Source organism: Psammomys obesus, unplaced genomic scaffold, assembly GCF_907164565.1.
Source record: "Psammomys obesus unplaced genomic scaffold, mPsaObe1.curated_primary_1811, whole genome shotgun sequence".
Lineage (NCBI taxonomy): Eukaryota > Metazoa > Chordata > Mammalia > Rodentia > Muridae > Psammomys > Psammomys obesus.
In genome coordinates this window covers 523,543-542,690 of record NW_026596433.1, presented here as the reverse complement: position 1 = coordinate 542,690, position 19,148 = coordinate 523,543, and the positions used below count along the sequence as shown (strand labels likewise).

The following is a 19,148-nucleotide window of genomic DNA, read 5'->3' as shown; positions in this document are numbered from 1 at the left end:
TATATATATATATATATATATATATATATATATATATATATATATATCTCCACTTTCTATAAACAAATTCCACGACGAATCAAATCCTCTCCTAGCTAAAATTAAATTTAGGCTGTATTTCCTATAGTAGAATAAAACAATAAAATGTTTGATTCACAAATATAAACAAATGATACTGTTCTGACTAAAACTAGATTATTCTAAAATATAATTTTAAAAAATCACTCTATAAATTATAGCCTGATTACGTTGTTAAAAAAAAAAAGTAAAAGCATTACAATTGAAGCTTTAGCAAGCATTTGAATTTTTTTTTTCAATAAACATTCCTGTTTCTTTTTCACAGTCTCCACCTACCACACCCTTAATTGATTTATGGTCAAATATAAAGATTAAACTTTGGCTGGGTATGGGAGCTCCCATCTACAATCTCAGCTCCCTAGAGCCTGGGGCAGGAAAATTGCCTTGGGTTGGAGGCCAGCCTGGACTACAGAGTGATAGCCTGTCTCAAAACAGCATCATTCAAAGAACTGGGGAGAGGGGGACTAACAATGATAGATGCACCATTTATTCTAAATTTGTCCATTAACACCAAACATAGAGACGAGAGGGCAAATTTAATTTCAATACTCTCACTTAGTAATCTCAAAACAATAGCAAACTTCAAAAGCGTTCAGCCTGAAAAGTACCCACGTTGATAATCAGATTTCATGAGGTTGTCTGGTTAGGCTTAAGGATAATAGCATGACATGTTTTTATTCTTACATAGTTCCACCCAGAATTAGGAAGATGGAGGGGTGAAGGATGGATGTGAATGTGTGGATTACAACTGCTCCCTCAGTGGCAATAGGGAAAATGAAAACAATAAGCTATAATGAGACAAATGGTTGTTTGTAGTGCTCACGGGTGAACCTAGGACCCTGTGCACACAAGGCAAATACTTTATTACTGAGCTGTATCCCTGAATCATTCTGAGTCCAGATAAGATTTGAACTTATACTATTCCTGCTTTAGCATCTCAAGTAGTTAAGATTGTAAACTTGTGCAAAATTCCCCAGAAGACAATTTATCATGATAAGTATTTTAAACAAATTTAAATTAAAAATAAAATTCTTTACCATATGGTAAAGAATTCCCTCATGTGTAATTTAGATGACCCATATATAACCACCTTCCACATAAAAAATTCTAATTTGATAATGTAAAATAGTGTATTTTGAGCAGTTACAGTCTCTTTTTTCTTTAACAATGAGACTAAATTTACAGTGAATGGCATATTCTTCTACAAATACTTTTCCTATCAATGTTCAAAATTTCCAACAAACATAAAAAATTCCCCTTCTCTAAATTTTGTAGGAATAAATTTATAACTTTACTTAGGATAATGAAAACATAAGTATTTATAAAATAAAAATACCCTTAACAATGTAGAGTCCCTAATGAATTTACATTATCCATTTCCTTTCAACATTTTAAATTTTGGATTTTGTTTGGGTTTGAAATGATTTTCCAAATAAAAGATAGTAATGGTTATATACATAGTTCAGTGAGTGAAAAGCTTGCCTAGATTTTATGAAACCCCACTATAGAAACCAGACATGGCACTGCAAGTGTGTAGTCTAGAACATCGGTGATGGAGACAGGAATATCAAAGCTTAGGCCATCCGTGGCTATAAGGCAGGTTTGAGGTTTTTCTACAAGAGACCAAGTGTGTATATGTTCACCCATGAGCTTCCCTCCCATTCAGAGTTACTCATGCATAAATTCATATTTTCTTCCCTGTGCCTGGAATATCTGGTACAATATCTTTCACATATTGAAGCTTATTCATTCATATCAATTGAGCACCTAATTTATAGGATGTTTTAATGTTCATAAAATCCTGGGGGAGCTTATAATCCACTGAGGGAAATAACACGTAAAGTAACAGTGATGAGAGGAAGATATGAGGGCACTGAGGAAACAGACATCATAGTTCTAAGGGCAGAAGGAAATAAAATTGAGAGGCAAGGCTGTAACAGAAAAGCCTCTGAAGAGGCTGAGAAGAGAAAGGAGACAAGCTTGGAAGGAAATAGGTTGAAAGAAAAATTAACCTCTGTCTTAAGATGTGACAAGAAAGAAGATATGAGAAGATGGAAAGATCTCCCATGCTCATGGCTTGGCAGGATTAACATAGTAAAAATGGTCATCTTACCAAAAGCAATCTACAGATTTAATGCAATTCCCATCAAACTGCCAACACAATTCTTTACAGACCTGGAAAGAAAAATTATCAACTTCGTATGGAATAACAAGAAACCCAGAATTTCTAAAACAATCCTCTACAATAAAAGATCTTCTGGAGGTATCTCCATCCCTGATCTCAAGCTGTACTATAGAGCAACAGTTATAAAAACTGCATGGTACTGGCATAGAAAACAGAATGGTGGATCAATGGAATCGAACAGAAGACCCAGAAATAAACCCACACAATTATGGACACCTGATTTTTGACAAAGATGCCAAAACCATACAATGGAAAAAGATAGTGTCTTCAACAAATGATGCTGGTCCAACTAAATGTCTACATGTAGAAAAATGAAAATAGATCCATACTTATCACCCTGCAGAAAACTGAAGTCCAAGTGGATCAAAGACCTCAACATAAAACCAGACACATTAAATCGGCTAGAAAAAAAGTGGGGAATACCCTAGAACTCATTGGTACAGGAGAAAACTTCCTGAACAGAACACCAACAGCACAGGCTCTAAGAACAACAATCAATAAATGAGACCTCATGAAACTGAAAAGCTTCTGTAAAGCAAAAGACACCGTCATCAAAACAAAGTGACTGCCTACAGATTGGGAAAGAATCATCACCAACCCTTTATCTGACAGAGGACTCATGTCCAGTATATATAAAGAACTAAAGAAGCTGAAAAGAAGCAAACCAAGTAATCCACTTAAAAAATGGGGAACAGAGCTAAAGAGAGAATTCTCTGTAGAGGAATATCGAATGGCAGAGAAACACTTAAAGAAATGCTCATCCTCATTAGCCATCAGGGAAATGCAAATCAAAACAACCCTGAGATTTCACCTTATACCCATCAGAATGGCCAAGATGAAAAACTCAAGGGACATCACATGCTGGAGAGGTTGTGGAGAAAGGGGAACCCTTCTCCACTGCTGGTGGGAATGTAAACTGGTACAACCACTCTGGAAATCAATCTGGCGCTTTCTCAGACAACTAGGAGTATCGCTTCCTCAAGATCCAGCCATACCACTCCTAGGCATATACCCAAAAGAGGCTCAAGTACACAAAAAAGGACATTTGCTCAACCATGTTTGTAGCAGCTTTATTTGTAATAGCCAGAAGCTTGAAACAACCCAGATGCCCCTCAACTGAAGAATGGATGCAGAAACAGTGGTACATCTATACAATGGAGTATTACTCAGCAATGAAAAATAAGGAAATCATGAAATTTGCAGGTAAATGGTGGGACCTGGAAAGGATCATCCTGAGTGAGTTGTCCCAGAAGCAAAAAGACACACACGGTATATACTCACTCATATAAACATACAACATACGATAAACCCACTAAAATCTGTACATCTAAACAAACTAAGCAAAAGAGAGGACCCTAACTAAAATGTTCAATCCCCATCCTGAAAGGCAAAGAGGATGGACATCAGAAGAAAAAAGAAAACAGAAAACAACCTAGGAACCTGCTACAGAGGGCCTCTGAAAGCCAGAAGAAGAAAACAGAAAAAAACCTCGGAACCTGCCACAGAGGAACTCTGAAAGCCTCTGCCATGCAGACTGTCAAAGCAGATGCTGAGCCTGATGGCCAACTGATGGGCAGAGTCAATGGAATTTTATGTAAGAAGTGGGAAATAGTAAGAGCTGGAGAGGACAGGAACTCCACAAGGAGAGCAACAGAACAAGAAAATTTGAACACAGGGAATTTCCCAGAGACTCATACTCCAACCAAGGACTGTCCCTGGAGCTAACCTAGAACCCTGACAACGCAGCCACTTCTGATGAGAACTGATAGACTAAGATCAGAAAGAAGGAGGGGAGGACCTCCCCTATCAGTGGACTTGGGGAGGGGCATGCATGCAGAAAGGGGTGGAGGGTGGGACAGGGAGGGGAGGAGGGAGGGGCTTACTGGGGGATACAAAATGAATAAAGTGTAATTAATAAAAGTTAACAAAAAACCCAGAATCTCCAAAACAATCCTGTACAACAACAGATCATCTGGAGGTATCTCCATCCCCGATCTCAAGCTGTACTACAGGGAAACAGTAATAAAAACTGCATGGTATTGGCATAGAAACAGAAAGGAGGATCAATGGAACTGGATAGAAGACCCAGAAATAAACCCACACACCTATGAATACTCGGTATTTGACAAAGAAGCCAAATCCATTCAATGGAAAAAAGACAGTATATTCAACAAATGGTGCTGGTCCAACTGGATGTCTACACGCAGAAAAATGAAAATAGATCCATATTTATCATCCTGCACAAAACTAAAGTCAAAGTGGATCAAGGACCTCAACATAAAACCAGATACTCTAAATCTGTTAGAAAAAAAAGTGGGGAACAGCCTAGAACTCATTGGCACAGAAGACAACTTCCTGAACAGAACACCAACAGCACAGGCTCTAAGAGCAACAATCAATAAATGGGACCTCATGAAACTGAAAAGCTTCTGTAATGCAAAAGACACAGTCATTAAAACAAAACGACTGCCTACAGATTGGGAAACAATCTTCACCAACCCTTTTTCTGACAGAAGGCTAATATCCAATATATATAAAGAACTAAAGAAGCAGAAAAGCAACAAACCAAGTAATCCCATTAAAAAATGGGGAATGGAGCTAAACAGAGAACTCTCGAAAGAGGAACATCAAATGGCAGAGAAACACTTAAAGAAATGCTCAACCTCATTAGCCATTAGGGAAATGCAAATCAAAACGACCCTGAGATTTCACCTTACACCCATCAGAATGGCCAAGATGAAAAACTCAAGTGACAACACATGCTGGAGAGGTTGTGGAGAAAAAGGAACCCTCCTCCATTGCTGGTGGGAATGTAAACTGGTACTACCACTTTGGAAGTCAATCTGGCGCTTTCTCAGACAATTAGAAGTAGTGCTACCTCAAGACCCAGCTATACCACTCCTAGGTATATACCCAAAATTTGCTCAAGTACACAACAAGGACATTTGTTCAACCATGTTTGTAACAGCTTTATTTGTAATAGCCAGAACTTGGAAACAACCCAGATGTCCATCAACGGAGGAATGGATACAGAAATTGTGGTATTTTTACACAATGGAATACTACTCAGCAATCAAAAAGGTGGAAATCATGAAATTTGCCGGCAAGTGGTGGGATCTAGAAAAGATCATTCTGAGTGAAGTATCCCAGAAGGAGAAAGACAAACTTGGTATATACTCGCTTATATAGACCTACAAGATATGATAAACATAATGAAACCTACACACCTAAAGAAGATAATCAAGTAAGTGGACATGGGTGAAGATGATCAATCCTCATATAGAAAGACAAATGGGATGTGCATTGAATGTATGACAGGAGTCTACTGCAAAAGGCGTTAGAAAGACTCTACCTAGCAGTGTTTCAAAGCAGACACTAAGACTCATAACCAAACCATGGCAGAGTGCAGGGAATCATATGAAAGAAGGGGAGTTAGTATGATATGGCAAGGATAGGAGCTCTACAAGTACCAAATATATCCGGGCACAGGGCCTTTTTTGAGACTGACACTCAACCAAGGACCATCTATGGATATAACCTAGAACTTTTGCTCTGATGTGGCCCGTGGTAGCTCAGTAACCAAGTACTTTTCCAAAGCAAGGGGAACAAGGACTATTTCTAACAGGATCTCAAGGGCAGGCTCTTTGACCTCCCCACCATCCCAGGGGAGGAGCAGTCCTGTTAGGCCACAGAGGAGGACTTTGCAGCCAGCCTTGAAGATACCTAATAAAACAGGGTCAAATGAAAGGGGAGGAGGTCCTCCCCTATCAGTGGACTTGGAAAGGGGCAGGGAGGAGACCAGGGAGGGAGTTGGGGAGGGGGAGGGAATGAGGGAGCGGGATACAGCTGGGACACAGAGTTAACAAATTGTAACTAAAAAGAAAAATAAAAAAATAAAAAAAGTTATAAAAAGGTTTAAATAGAAAATGAATCAATAATTATTAATTTTCATAATTTTAATCTTTTAATACATTGTGTTACAATGCTTTAAACTTCTACTTGGTGTTCTCAAAATATTTCCCAGCTAGCCCTCAAAATTTAAATTATTATCTATTATATAATAAATATATATAAGACAGTGAGAAAAAAAGATGTACTAGATTGTAAGTACAGGCTTGATGGTAACTATATAACTATATGAACATTTAATAGGCCTATATTTTAACAAATCTATACCATAAAAGTTGAAGGACCATTCTTTTTATTTAGTTTTTATTTATCACAATTTATTCACTCTGTATCCCAGCTGTAGCTTGCTCCTTCATCCGCTCCCAATCCCACCCTCCCTCCCTCTTCTCCTCTTATGCCCCTACTCCAGCCCACTGATGAGGAAGGTCCTCCTCCCCTTCTATCTGAGTGTATCAAGTCTCATCAGGACTGACTGCATTGTCTTCCTCTGTGGCCTGGTAAGGGTGCTTCCCCCCTCAGGGAGAGATGGTCAAAAAGCTAGCCACTGAGTTCATGTCAGAGACAGCCCCTGTTCCCCTTACTAAGGTACCCACTTGGAGACTGAACTGCGATGGGCTACTTATGTGCAGGGGTTCTAGGTTATCTCTATGCATGGTCTTTGGTTGGAGTATCAGTTTCAGAAAAGACCCCTGTGCCCAGATTTTTTGGTTCTGATAGTCTCCTTGTGGAGCTGCTGTCCCCTCTAGGTCTTTTATCTACCCCTTCTTTCATAAGAAGAATTTCTTGTACTCCTCCCAAAGTTTGGCTATGAGCCTTTGAAAGATTCTACCCAGCACGGTATGGAAGCAGATGTTGAAGGAACATTCTGTAAGTCTTCCAGAGGGAGGGTGGTATTGGGAGGAGATGAGGGAGAAAGCCACAGCTGAGATACAAAGTGAATAAATTGTAATAAATAGCAATAGTTAATAAAAAAAATGCAAAAAATCCTCTACAAAATTTGATTTTGACAGATTAAATTTCTTGTCTTAGAAAAGGTTCAATAAAATCTATTTTCTCAAATCAGTGAATTTATGTCATCACTTGTACTGAATTATGAACCTCCCAGGCATTCCCAGGGTTGTTTAGTGGATTCACTTTTTCTTGCTTTATTCCAGTTATTTTTTTTTTCTTGTACTCTGGTTCTTAATCTATCTTAAGAGTCTAAGCCATATGTCCTTGAACACATCTTAACTTTTGCAAGTGAACCAGCTTTTACACTCTTATATCTTATAGTGAAAGTATCCATGACCAACTCAAGAAGTCCTGACAAATTGAATATAAGAGCCTCCATTAATTAAATACATGAATAGCATTTAAATAAGTATTTTTGATTAATATATCTATCATATCCTTGATTTCTGTGTAAATTATTACTATATTAGCCAACAGAGTCTTCTCTACCTATGTGACCATCTATAAGTTTAGTAATCATTCCGGCTTCCAGAAGTAGATTCAACAAATATGTACTGAGGTGAAAGGACTTCCTTCACAGTGTGAGGAAACAATCCGAGAAAAGCTTTCTAAGCATCAAGCATGTTTCTTTGACAATGTCAGGGACTTGGGTGAAATATATAAGAGGTGCATGCAGTCCAAACATTTTTTTTTAATTTTGATTAGTTGTTTATTTTTTTTATCTTGTTCCATCAAGGCATCAGATTTCCATTATTCCATTAAGACATTCTAATTAAGACCTTTCATTAATACTCCTACTCAAATTTATTTGATTGGTCTCTGGCTAACCTTTACTTTTTGTAATACATTTATAAATCTTTACTAATAAAATGTCCTATTGGTGATGTATTAATATCAGACCGTTCAAACTCTGCCTGTAGGGGTCGTACCTATGTGAGGTATCCACATGAGTGTTTGGGTTCTACCTATTGCCTTGAGACAAGGTCTTTCCCTGTATCAAAAACTTAACTGATGGGTTGGCTGTCCTGCAATCTTGGATCCACCTGTCTCTTGTTCCTCTTCAGTGCTGGGGCTACAGATTCACACAGCTTTCTCAGATATCAATGTAGGTTCTAGGGATTCAAACTCAGATCCTCATGCTTGTACTGCAAGTGCTCTTACCCATCAGCCCCCCTTCCCATCCCCTGGAAACTGATTGGAAAAGGAAGATTATTCTATTTAATGTTGTCAAGGACACAGCAATTGACTACAAAATTTCCTGGTTGTTTAATAATTATCAACAATTCTGTTTGGTGTTTTTATCCATTAATTTAAAGGAAATGAAATATACCTCTCTTTGAAATTTGACTTCTGCCAGCTTGTTTCAGTTTACAACCACACTTATTCTAAAGTCCTCTTTGTCTTTATTTACAATTGCTGAGTTTGAAATATGGATGTTATTTGTTAGAATAGTGACAGACAAGAGAACAGTTGGGGAAATCGAGGCCTGATTATCTTAAGAAGCTCAGGGACACATACAAATATCCCTGTGTTTGTTGTACAGTACCTGGACATCGATACAGCTTTCGTGCTTGTGCAATGTCTCCTTTGCTTAACCGGGTCCGTTGGCCAATTGCAGGACGGATGCCATTATCATCACGGGAAGGTAGTATTGTGTCCAGAAACATCCCTCTGGAAAAGCAGAAGCAAAACACACCTAAGTCACCAAATTACACATCATATATCCATTAAAAAAAAAAAACATAAGGGTCATTTTTCTCAAATTCAATTGGCAGTTTTAATAGTTAAAGCAGAATATGAGGCTCTCAAAACACGCTAGGAAAAACTTTAAAATGTGTGGAACTTCCCAAAAGTCAGTGGTACATTTTATTCTTAAATATGTGTTATGATTTTAAAAATAAGGATTGTTTTATTGCCATACTGATCTGAGGTTCCTTAGATCATCCGATTGTGAAATAATTCTTACAAAGGAAAGAATATGAAAAAAAGACAAGGCAATTTTGAGGTAACTAAAAAAATAGAAGAGCCAAAGTTAAAGTAAAATTTTAGTTAACCTACTAATTGAAGCTGGCTTTCCTTGGATTCAAAGTATTACTGCAGTTTGTGTTGAAAGAATAAGAATAAACAGAGTAACCAATTATACATGACAGTGTAGTCAAATGTATATATTATTCAATTTATCAGGACAAAATCAATGAGCAATTTAAGAAAACTTTCTGATGGTTTATTAAATATTAGCTGCAGACACTGATCTCTTTTCTACTCAAGGTTGTGGTGAGAAGTTGCTGTTTCCTTAATATACATAATTTAAAATTCTGACTGCAGTGCACTAAAGACGTTTTCTAACTTTGCAATGTATATCAAACATTTATAACAGTGAGGGAATTATGATGATTGGACTAGAAAGGTCTTTGAAAGGGTAGAAGTTAGGAGTATATAAATTGATTTTTAGCAGGAAAAACAGAAATATTCAGATACTTTGCACTTTATATAATTTTTTAAATTAATAAAAATATAAAAATATGTTTAAAAGTAGAGATGAACAAAGAAATACTCCATTCCAAAATATAAAAATGAAAAGTATTGTACTGGAATTGAAGGTAATATCACAGCATTTTCAGCTACACTATTCCTTCCAATAGAAAACATTTATTAAGCACAGTTTTAGGCCTGAATCAAAAACAGAAACTTAAACAAACTAGAATTCTGTCCTTTGTCAAGTGACTCTAATGTGAGAGGGATATCGATCAAAATCACAATGTGGTGCCATTGTACCCTTACTCTGACTCTTGCTATCAAGCTAACACAAACCAATGATGTACTTGTGAGGGCCTGAGAGGGTGCAATCCTTGTGGCCACGTACTGGGACTGCAAAATGGCACAGTCACTGTGAAACACACTGTGGAAATTCTTCAATAAACCAAGAGTCAAACTAGCATGTGACTTTGCATTTCAGCTTCTTGGACTGGCAGAGAAAAGAACAGAAAGCACCATCTCTGAGATATTTCTATTCGCCCTGCTCATGACAGTGCTTTTTCAGTTGCCAAAAAGCAGAAGCAACACCAATGCCCTAGTAGACCAAGTTCCCTCTGATAAATATGTGCATGTGTGTGGTCATGTACTCACACTGCACACAGACATGCATGCACACTCTCATAGACACAAGCACACCTGCACCTGATATTACTCATAAGTATCATGCTGTGATAAGTCTTAAAAACTAATACTACATGTAACATAACAGCCACAAAGGAAAAAAGATACAAGTGATTTCAGTTACAGTATCCAAAATAGAATTTGGGAATACAATCGTACTGATGGTGCTGAGAGATTAAAAAAAAAAAAAAAAAAAAGGAGAAAGCAGAGTTGTCTAATAGATTCATCATTTCCACTTTGAAATGTAAAAGTGTTCTGGAGATACATCATATAAAAATGAATATATTTAACACTATTCAAATGAACACCTTAAAATGGTTGAAATGATATTTTTTATTAATATATTTCTGAGAGATGGATGAACTCAATATTTGAATCCCAACTTCTTTACCTCATTGCTATTTGCTAGGTAGAATCATCTTTAGAATAATATAGATCAAGACCCAGACTTATTACAACTCAAAATAAGACATTTAGTTATTAGTGACACAATTTTGAGTTGATAGTTATTAACTACAGTTGGAAACTACTTATAAAATGTTAGGAAGTAAAATACCCTCCTAACATAGTCTTTGAGAAGTCATCTACTAAAATCAATTCTGTAGCAGAGGAAGTGCAAAAAGAGGAAGCAAACAGCCTAAAGCAGGATTCAAACATACTATACGGCATTTTCATGCAACAAGAGAATCACACATTTGACTTGTGAATTCCTGATTTTTATTAAATAATGCTTGCCAATTTAACATGCTGTTGTTTTAAGTAGTTTTCACTAAATATTTAAAAAATTGAGGATACAAAATTGCTTAAATAATCTCTATTGCATTGTCGGCATCAATTTCAGTTAGTGTGTTTAGTAAGAACAGAAAAAGTGTATTTTAAATGTCTTTTAAATAAATGTCTGCTGTTGGTATGAGTATTAACTACAATTTCTAGGATTTGCCCCAGGGTAGCGATATTTGAAAGTAGTTCTAGTTCTAAAGATAAACACAGCTTAGTGAGAGTCGCATGGGAAAGGGAATTAAAAGTCAAAAGGTATAACCTGAGACTCCAACCTTGAGAAGGTGTTCCTGGCGTAGTGCATAATGCTGTCAAAGTCATATCTCTCTCCAAGGGAGTTCACCTCTCCAGGCTCCATCTTCAGGAAGTTATACTCTTGACCTAGCCGACCAGGAAAACAACATTACAGAAGACTTGTAAATGAAAGAAAAGAGAACAGAAATCCAGTACCTATACGTGGGTTTCACTAAGTGACCTGGTATTGTTGCTGATGTCTATAGACACATCCATTCATATGCAAAGTAATAAAGGCAAACCTCATGTTCTCACTGTAATTCCTGATCTCACAGGGAAAGCTGGAATGGAACCATGAGCTAATTACTACAAAAGAAGGTAAAGAGAAGCATATAGTTCTTTCAAATACTCTTTGTCTATCTCATAATATTCTTACCTGTAAAATTATATTACTGTTGGGGTGCTAAACAAATAATTATAATGATTATTTACAGCCATAGTATAACACAAATGCAAGTAATCAGGTCTCCACACAAAATTTATTTTTTTATCATGGTCATCTACATTACATGTAAATTTCAAGCCACATTTGTGTATTTTAGACATTGCTCTTGAAAACCCACCTAGTTTCAAAATTTTCATTCACAGTAAGTCATAAATGCACAAACAATTAATCTGCAATGTGGATTTTTCAGCCGAAATCTTCCTGCTGTGGTAGTTTCAGTCAATCAGGAAACATAATCAGTTAGTGTTCTTTTTCCTATCAGCCTGAATATTTAGCCAAAAAAAGAATTCAGAGTCATAATTTTTCTAGCACTATCTATATTTACTTACATACTGAGTTTTACTACATTCACACTTCTTCCTTGTTTTGGCATATGATTATCTTGAATCAGAAATATACTCAAGAGAAGGAAACATTTTAAAACACTGTAACTTTTATAAATTTGTTTTGTTTTCTTGGTCCACATGATAAAAATGATGGGCAGACAGAAAACAAGCAAACATCTCATCTATTTTATGCTTCAAAGGAATTTCAGTAATTACCTCCTTTTTAATTCACTTTTTAAATTAAATTTTTATTTTTTTACATTAATTACATTTTATTCTCTTTGTATCCCAGCTGTTTCCCGCTCCCTCATTCCCTCCCAATCCCACCCCGCTCACTCATCTCCTCTCATGACAGTTCCCCAGTCCACTGACAGGCGAGGTCCTCCTCCTCCTCTTCCTGTGACCCTAGCTTATCAAGTCTCATCAGGACTGGCTGCCATGTCCTCCTCTGTGGCCTGGCAAGGCTGTTTCCCTTACTTCACTCTTAATGATATAAATGTAAGATGAACACTGACAAACTGGTTCTGGTTCCTAGATATTCCACATGGTCATGTACATTTTCTTTGATTTTTGTCTACTGATCACATCCTTCTCGAAAAAGATTTATTTCCTTGGTTCTGGACACCATACTCCAATGATTTTGCTCTTACTTCTAGGTGTTACTATACTCTTTAAGAAGGCAATCTCTGAAGTTTTCTTAAGTATTGCTGCTACCCATCTTGTATATGCAATCTTTTCTTCCCTGTTCCCTCGGCTTGCCCCTATATTGTCAAATCCACTCCCAGAGAGTTATCTTTTTATCTCCCCCAAATCCAGTCTTATCATTCCTTTAATAGCCTGGAGGATGATTACAGATTTTACAAATTCAGAATTAGGCTAAAATAAATCAGTATTTGTCTTTTCTTTCTCAAAAACTAAACTAAACAAAATAAACAAACAACAAACAAAAACAACCTTGTATTTAGTCCATGTTTCTTGTTCCATGATAGAAACAATATTCACATTGTTGCCTGGAATAAACCTTTGAAGATTTTCTCTTGTGTTCCCATGAAATCATTTTTGAAACTACTCTTGCCCTTTCCTGCCTAAATACTGAGCAGCTACTCATCTCACAGAAACTATTTATGCAAGATTCTCCTAGTTCTCCAGGACTGGAGCTTCTTCTTTGCTGTCCCAAGTTAAAGGTCCCACAGCAGGTAGAGTTTTTCAAATCTGTGCTTTGTTTACTATCTGTGATGGTTTAAAGAGCATATCACCCATAAATTGAATACGCTTGAATACTTGAACCTCAGTTGGCGGAGCTGTTTGGGAAGGATTAGGATGTGTGGCCTTTTTCAGAGAGGTGTGTCACTTGGGGTGTGGTTTGAGGTTTTAAAAGCCCACAACATTCTCATTTAGCACTTTATTCCTTTTATTCACAGATGAAGATAGAAGTTTTCAGCTGCTCCTCCAGTGCCATGCTTACCTGCTTGCTGCTATGCTCTCTTGCATGATAGTTATATACTCCACTTCAACCCTCTACAACAGTAAGCCCCAAATAAAGTCTTGTTTGTATAGGTTGCCTTGACCATGGTGTTTTGTCACAGCAGTAGAAAGTAATTAGGATGCAATTCTTCAATTATTCCTCAGTAAAGAGTAAAGCATATATCTCCTAGACCTATATAGATGCTTCTGAATCTTTGTAATCTATCTCCCACAGAAAATTAGTAAATAACAACTGATTCCCCCCACATATAATTTGCCATAAAGTAGTAGAACAGAGCTAAAATAGCTTATTAGGTATTGCAGCCTAAAGATGGAGATAACCTAGAACGCCTGCACAGATGTAGTCCATGGCAGTTTAGTGTCCAAGTGGGTTACATAGTAATGGGAAAAGGGACTGTCTCTGACATAATCTGATTGGCCTGCTCTTTGATCACTTCCCCCTGAGGGGGCAGCAGCCTTACCAGGTCACAGAAGATGACAATGCAGCCACTCCTGATGAGATCTGATAGACTAAGATTAGAAGGAAGGAGAGGAGGACCTCCCCTATCAGTGCACTTGGGGAGGGGCATGGGTGAAGAAGAAGGTGGGAGGGTGGGATCAGGAGGGGAGAAGGGAGGGGCTTATGGGGGGATACAAAGTGAATAAAGTGTAATTAATAAAAAATTAAAAAAATTATCACCTTTTTTGATCACTGTTTACTTATTTTCTTTGAAATTTTTATGAATTCTAATTTTTTAGGTTATGACTGTTTTTATTTGTCAAAGGCAATATTTGTCATGCTTTTCTTAGACTTTGCAGTGTTCCCAAATCACACAAATTCATTAGTGTCTATCTACAGAGTCAGCAGTAAGCTTTGTATTTTCAAAACAGTATTTCCACAACCAGTGCTGTGGTAACTGGAATGACATAGATGATGAACAAACAAAAGAATCAATGCTATTGATTACATAAATTAAGTCCATTAATTGACTGTGAATAAGAAAATAAGACAGTCTTTGACGGCTGGCTTATCCTTAAAATGCATACGACAACAAAATGCCAAATAGAACTTAGAATTTCTTTTTATTCTTATTCTAATCTAATTCTTCTTCTTCTAATTCTTCTTCTTCTTATAATTCTTCTTCTTTCCCCCTCCCCAGTTCTACAAGGAGATTTATTTAAGGAAAGACAAGAGGAGAGGAGTAAAGGCCTGAGTGAGTCATGAGGGTGTACAGATACAAAAAGAGAAATAGAGAGACAGTGCAAGAACATAGGGGAGAGAGAGAGACAGAAGAGACAGAAAGAGAGCAGAAGAAGGAGGGCTCAGGGATTGAGGGTGGGTTGATGTAAGAGCTAGGCAATGTAGAAACAGGCTAGATTTTTTTTCAAGTGAAATGTACTGGTATTTCTGAAAATGAAAGTTGAAATAAATATATAATTTGACAATGAGGGTATTATCAGTCACAAGAGTCCAAGAGAAAGTTAGATTTTAACCATAAACTATATTTTAATTAGTAAAAACATTCATTAAAATCTGTCTTTAGGATAGTCAAGTAAAAGAAGAAAAATGTCCAAAAACTCTTCAAATTATTTTGAGAATGACTCATTTCTCTGGGATTTTCTCCAGAATTTATACCTGACACAGCACTGGTTCCAGTGGCTGTTGTGCATAAACTTAAGCCCTTTTAAGTCTTTCTAGCATTAATCAAAGTATAAAAACAGTTCATTAAATATTATTAAATCTTAGTAGCTTATTGTTTAAGAACTCAAGCCTATTCATAAAATGCACAGGTATTTAAAATAAAACGACTACATCTTAGAAAACAAAGTTTAGAAATGGCAATTTTTAATGCAGCAAAAGGTTGATTCTACTACATTAAAAAAGATTTGTTTGGTTTAGAAATGTGAGTTTGCAGGCCCCAGAAGCTCTCACCTGGCTGGATGTTCTCCCTTATGATGGTGACATGGTTGTCTCGGTCTGGGCGGGTGTGTTCATGCCAGAAGCCTATCACATGGCCCAGTTCGTGAACAACAATTCCAAACTTGTCACAGTTCTTCCCAATAGAAATGGCCTGAGGCCCATTTCCCCGCCGACCAACATAGGAGCAGCATCTATAAAAAACAGAGAGTAGAGAAAGGACTTGTGAAGAGAAGAGAGATGGCATGACAGCATGGAGCTCCCTGAAACATCAGTGATTAATTGTACAGTCCAACACATCCTGAGTCAGGACAGCCTTTCATTAGTGAGTTTTAAGTTCATGGATGATAAAAGTTTCCCAGTAATTAGGTTGGCAATCACGTTTATATTGGAAGGTAAGCTTTGCCACAAATTTACAAGTATTCAGAAGTTAGATGAGAGACAAGTATAATAATGAAGACATATAACGTGCTATTGAAAGTATATTCAGCCCTCAATATACCTATAATCACAACATTGCCAGTGTGGTTATGTACCAATAATCCAAGGCTACTTTTCTTTTAAGTTAAATTCTGCTTTTATCTTTTGGAGAAAAAGAAAAATATGTATATGTTTTTGTACATATTTGATTTTTTCATCCAAAATACAAGTTCTGTGTGTGTAGTTATGCATATAATACATGCACATGTGTGTGGGTGTGTGACAGAGAGTCCTGTATATACTCACAGGAACAAATTGATTGGATGATCAAAATACGAATTAATCTTCTTTACCAAAGGAATAACTTTAAAAAAAAAAAAAAGAAAAGAAAAAACTGTTTTTAATAGTTAATTGAGGGAATTGGGACATAGCTCAGGAGTTAAATACCTGACACTTCATGTGTAAGGACCAGAGGTCAGTTCCTCAGAATCCACGGAAATGTCAGATGGGCCTGGAAGCTCTTATAACCTTAGCCACTCAAGGCATAACACAGGGTAATCCCCAGAGCAAGCTGGGTAGAGATACAGATTTACCATATGGGCCTAGCTATGGTTTATTGAAAGACAATGCCTCAATAATAAGATGGAAATGCCATTGAACACAACTCCCAACATCAACCTAGGCCTCCAGATGCAAGCACACACACACACAAACCAAGCAGAAAAAAAAATGTTAATTGAAAGGATCAGATAAGATAGCTGAAAGAGTAAAGGAGCTTTTCTCCAATGCTAAACATGTATATTTGATTCCCAATACTCGTGTGATAGGAAAAACAAGGGCCCACTTTAGGAAGTTGTTCTTTGATCTCCACATGCATGCTATGGCATGAATACCTATACAAATTAACGCATATATGCATATACAAATTAACAAGTGTAATAATATTATTAAAGCTGTGAAGATGAATTACCTACAGTAAGTAGTTAGTTTGGAGAAAGAGGCTCAATATCAATATCTCTCCAAAATTCATATGTCAAAGTATAACCCCTGATGAATGAGACCTTGTTTAAAGTGGGGCTTTAAAAGAAAATTGGTCATGAGTACAGATTTCTCATTAATAAATTCAGAGACCTGATGAAGGAAGCCATAGAAAGCTGCCTTCAACCTTTCCAGCATGTAAAAACACAGCATGAGCATATTCGTTTAACATCCAAGGAGTATCCTCAGCAGATACAGAACCCACAGAATTCACAGGGTATAAGATCCCCTGGCTATGGTGCTCAGTGGCAGAGCGCTGTGTGGACTGTGACAGTTCATGAAGAAGAGTCACCGATTGGTAGCTGTTGCAAACACTTATGCCATTAGACTTTTATGAAGTGTTACTTAATAGTAGAATGCAATATTTTTTTACACCTACTCAAGGAGGCCTCTTGATAGTCAAAGAGAAGTGCTGAGCACTCAAGAACAACTTACAGCACATTTTTATACATTTATTAACACTTGTACATATTTTATTTTTTTCATCCAAAATACAAGTTCTGTGTGTGTAGTTATGTATGTAATACATGCACATGTGTGTGGGTGTGTGACAGAGAGTCCTGTATATACTCACAGGAACAAACATACACACACTCACCAGATATCTACTTTACAGTAAGTTTTAAGTAAGTGTAGTCATAAGTGCAAATACATTCCATCTGAATCACTAAAAATTCCGGTTTACAAGTAAATATTCTTTTAAACTATTCTGAGAGACATCAATAGACAGCATCAAATAGTTGATCTTGAAGGTAGGAATCATAGGGCATTAGACACTGTCAAAAGCCTCATTTTGATTTATTAATTAATTAAATTTTAAATGCAGTAGATTTATTGCTCAAATAATGAGAAGGGATTTCATTCCCTCAATATCACTCTTGTCAATTTGATTGTCTTTCTAATGTCCCACAAATATAAATTCTCTTGTTGCTCCCTTGTTCTTCCCAAGTTAAAGTTGCAAGCTTCAAATATCTGTACATTTTTAACTCATACTATGACAATTTGAGGTATTAATACTCATTTTTTTGAGTGCTATGCCAACTAATTAATGCTAATACATCAGTAATAAAAGTATTAGAAAAGAGGTGGGGGAGGAGTGATAAATTAATGTGTTCTCTCTTGTATACCTGTATGTATTTTATAAATAATATATACAGCTCAAAACACTGCATACTAAAATGTAATTGCTCACATATTAAAAAAATATTTATTTAGAAAAAGGGATTTTTTTTGCAAACTTTGGAGATTCAAACTAAAGTATTTGCTATTTTAAGGCAACAGTAAAGAAACAGAAATATCTGGTGATTATACGGCATTTAAAACACCACATTGAGTCATTCTAGCAGGATATATTCAGAGAACACAGCACTTTGCAAAAGGAATTCCGAGGGATAGAAAGGCTGCCTATTTATTTAATCCTAAAACACCTTTTTGGCATAATTGAACCCAGAGCAATTCCCCATAATAAGATGGCTTTCAGAGGGGAAAGGAAAAATAGATTTCATAGTGCCTATTTCATAGAGCTATTATTTTCAATGGCCCACGGAAATTAAAAAATTAGTACTTTGATCCTTGCCTGACTAAAGGTCTTAGAAACAGTAGAATTCTAGACATTATTGTTTATTAAATATATGCTTATAAAAATATCAGGCATATGTTGACGTAGTAACATGCAATTCAAAAATACATGGCTTAATCAAAACACTCTCTTAGCTTCTGGCGAAATCCTGGTGGATGCTATTTTCTTTTATTTGGATCTTGCCATTTCATATCTAATATATTTGTCATTTTTTACAGCATGACACCTCAAAGGTCAATCTGCCCTCTAAGAATAAAACCTATTTACACACATAGGAAAGTTTTATTTCACCTTAAATTACAGAAAGCAATGCAAATCTCCTGTTTCTGACTTTCATTTAAGGTTTACAGACCAAAACTCCATAAATGTTTTCTTTAGGTTGATACATAACTTAGGATTGCTTTTAGCTTTTTGTGATTCCTTTTTAAATTTCTTCCAAGTACTTTCTTTACTCTATGATCTTCACGAAAATGATACAATTCTTTTGCTCTTTCTATATTTAAAAAGTCTCAGACCCCAGAATTTCAAGTGTTCCATTAGCCTGGAGATACATGAGGGCGAGGGTCTCCGTGACCCCTACTCACTGACATAACACGAGCATCCAAGGC

General features: G+C 36.5%; 1 protein-coding gene across 1 annotated transcript in view; it reads right to left on the bottom strand.

The window, feature by feature from the left end:
• Positions 1–19,148, bottom strand: part of Tll1 (tolloid like 1) — a 125,889-nt gene that overhangs the window by 93,534 nt on the left and 13,207 nt on the right. The window contains exons 6-8 of the mRNA XM_055597887.1: positions 15,519–15,697; positions 11,332–11,437; positions 8,670–8,794 (exon numbers count right to left, since the gene is read on the bottom strand). Of these exons, the coding sequence (XP_055453862.1) occupies positions 8,670–8,794; positions 11,332–11,437; positions 15,519–15,697 (410 nt within the window). The remainder of the gene's footprint in view (positions 1–8,669; positions 8,795–11,331; positions 11,438–15,518; positions 15,698–19,148) is intronic.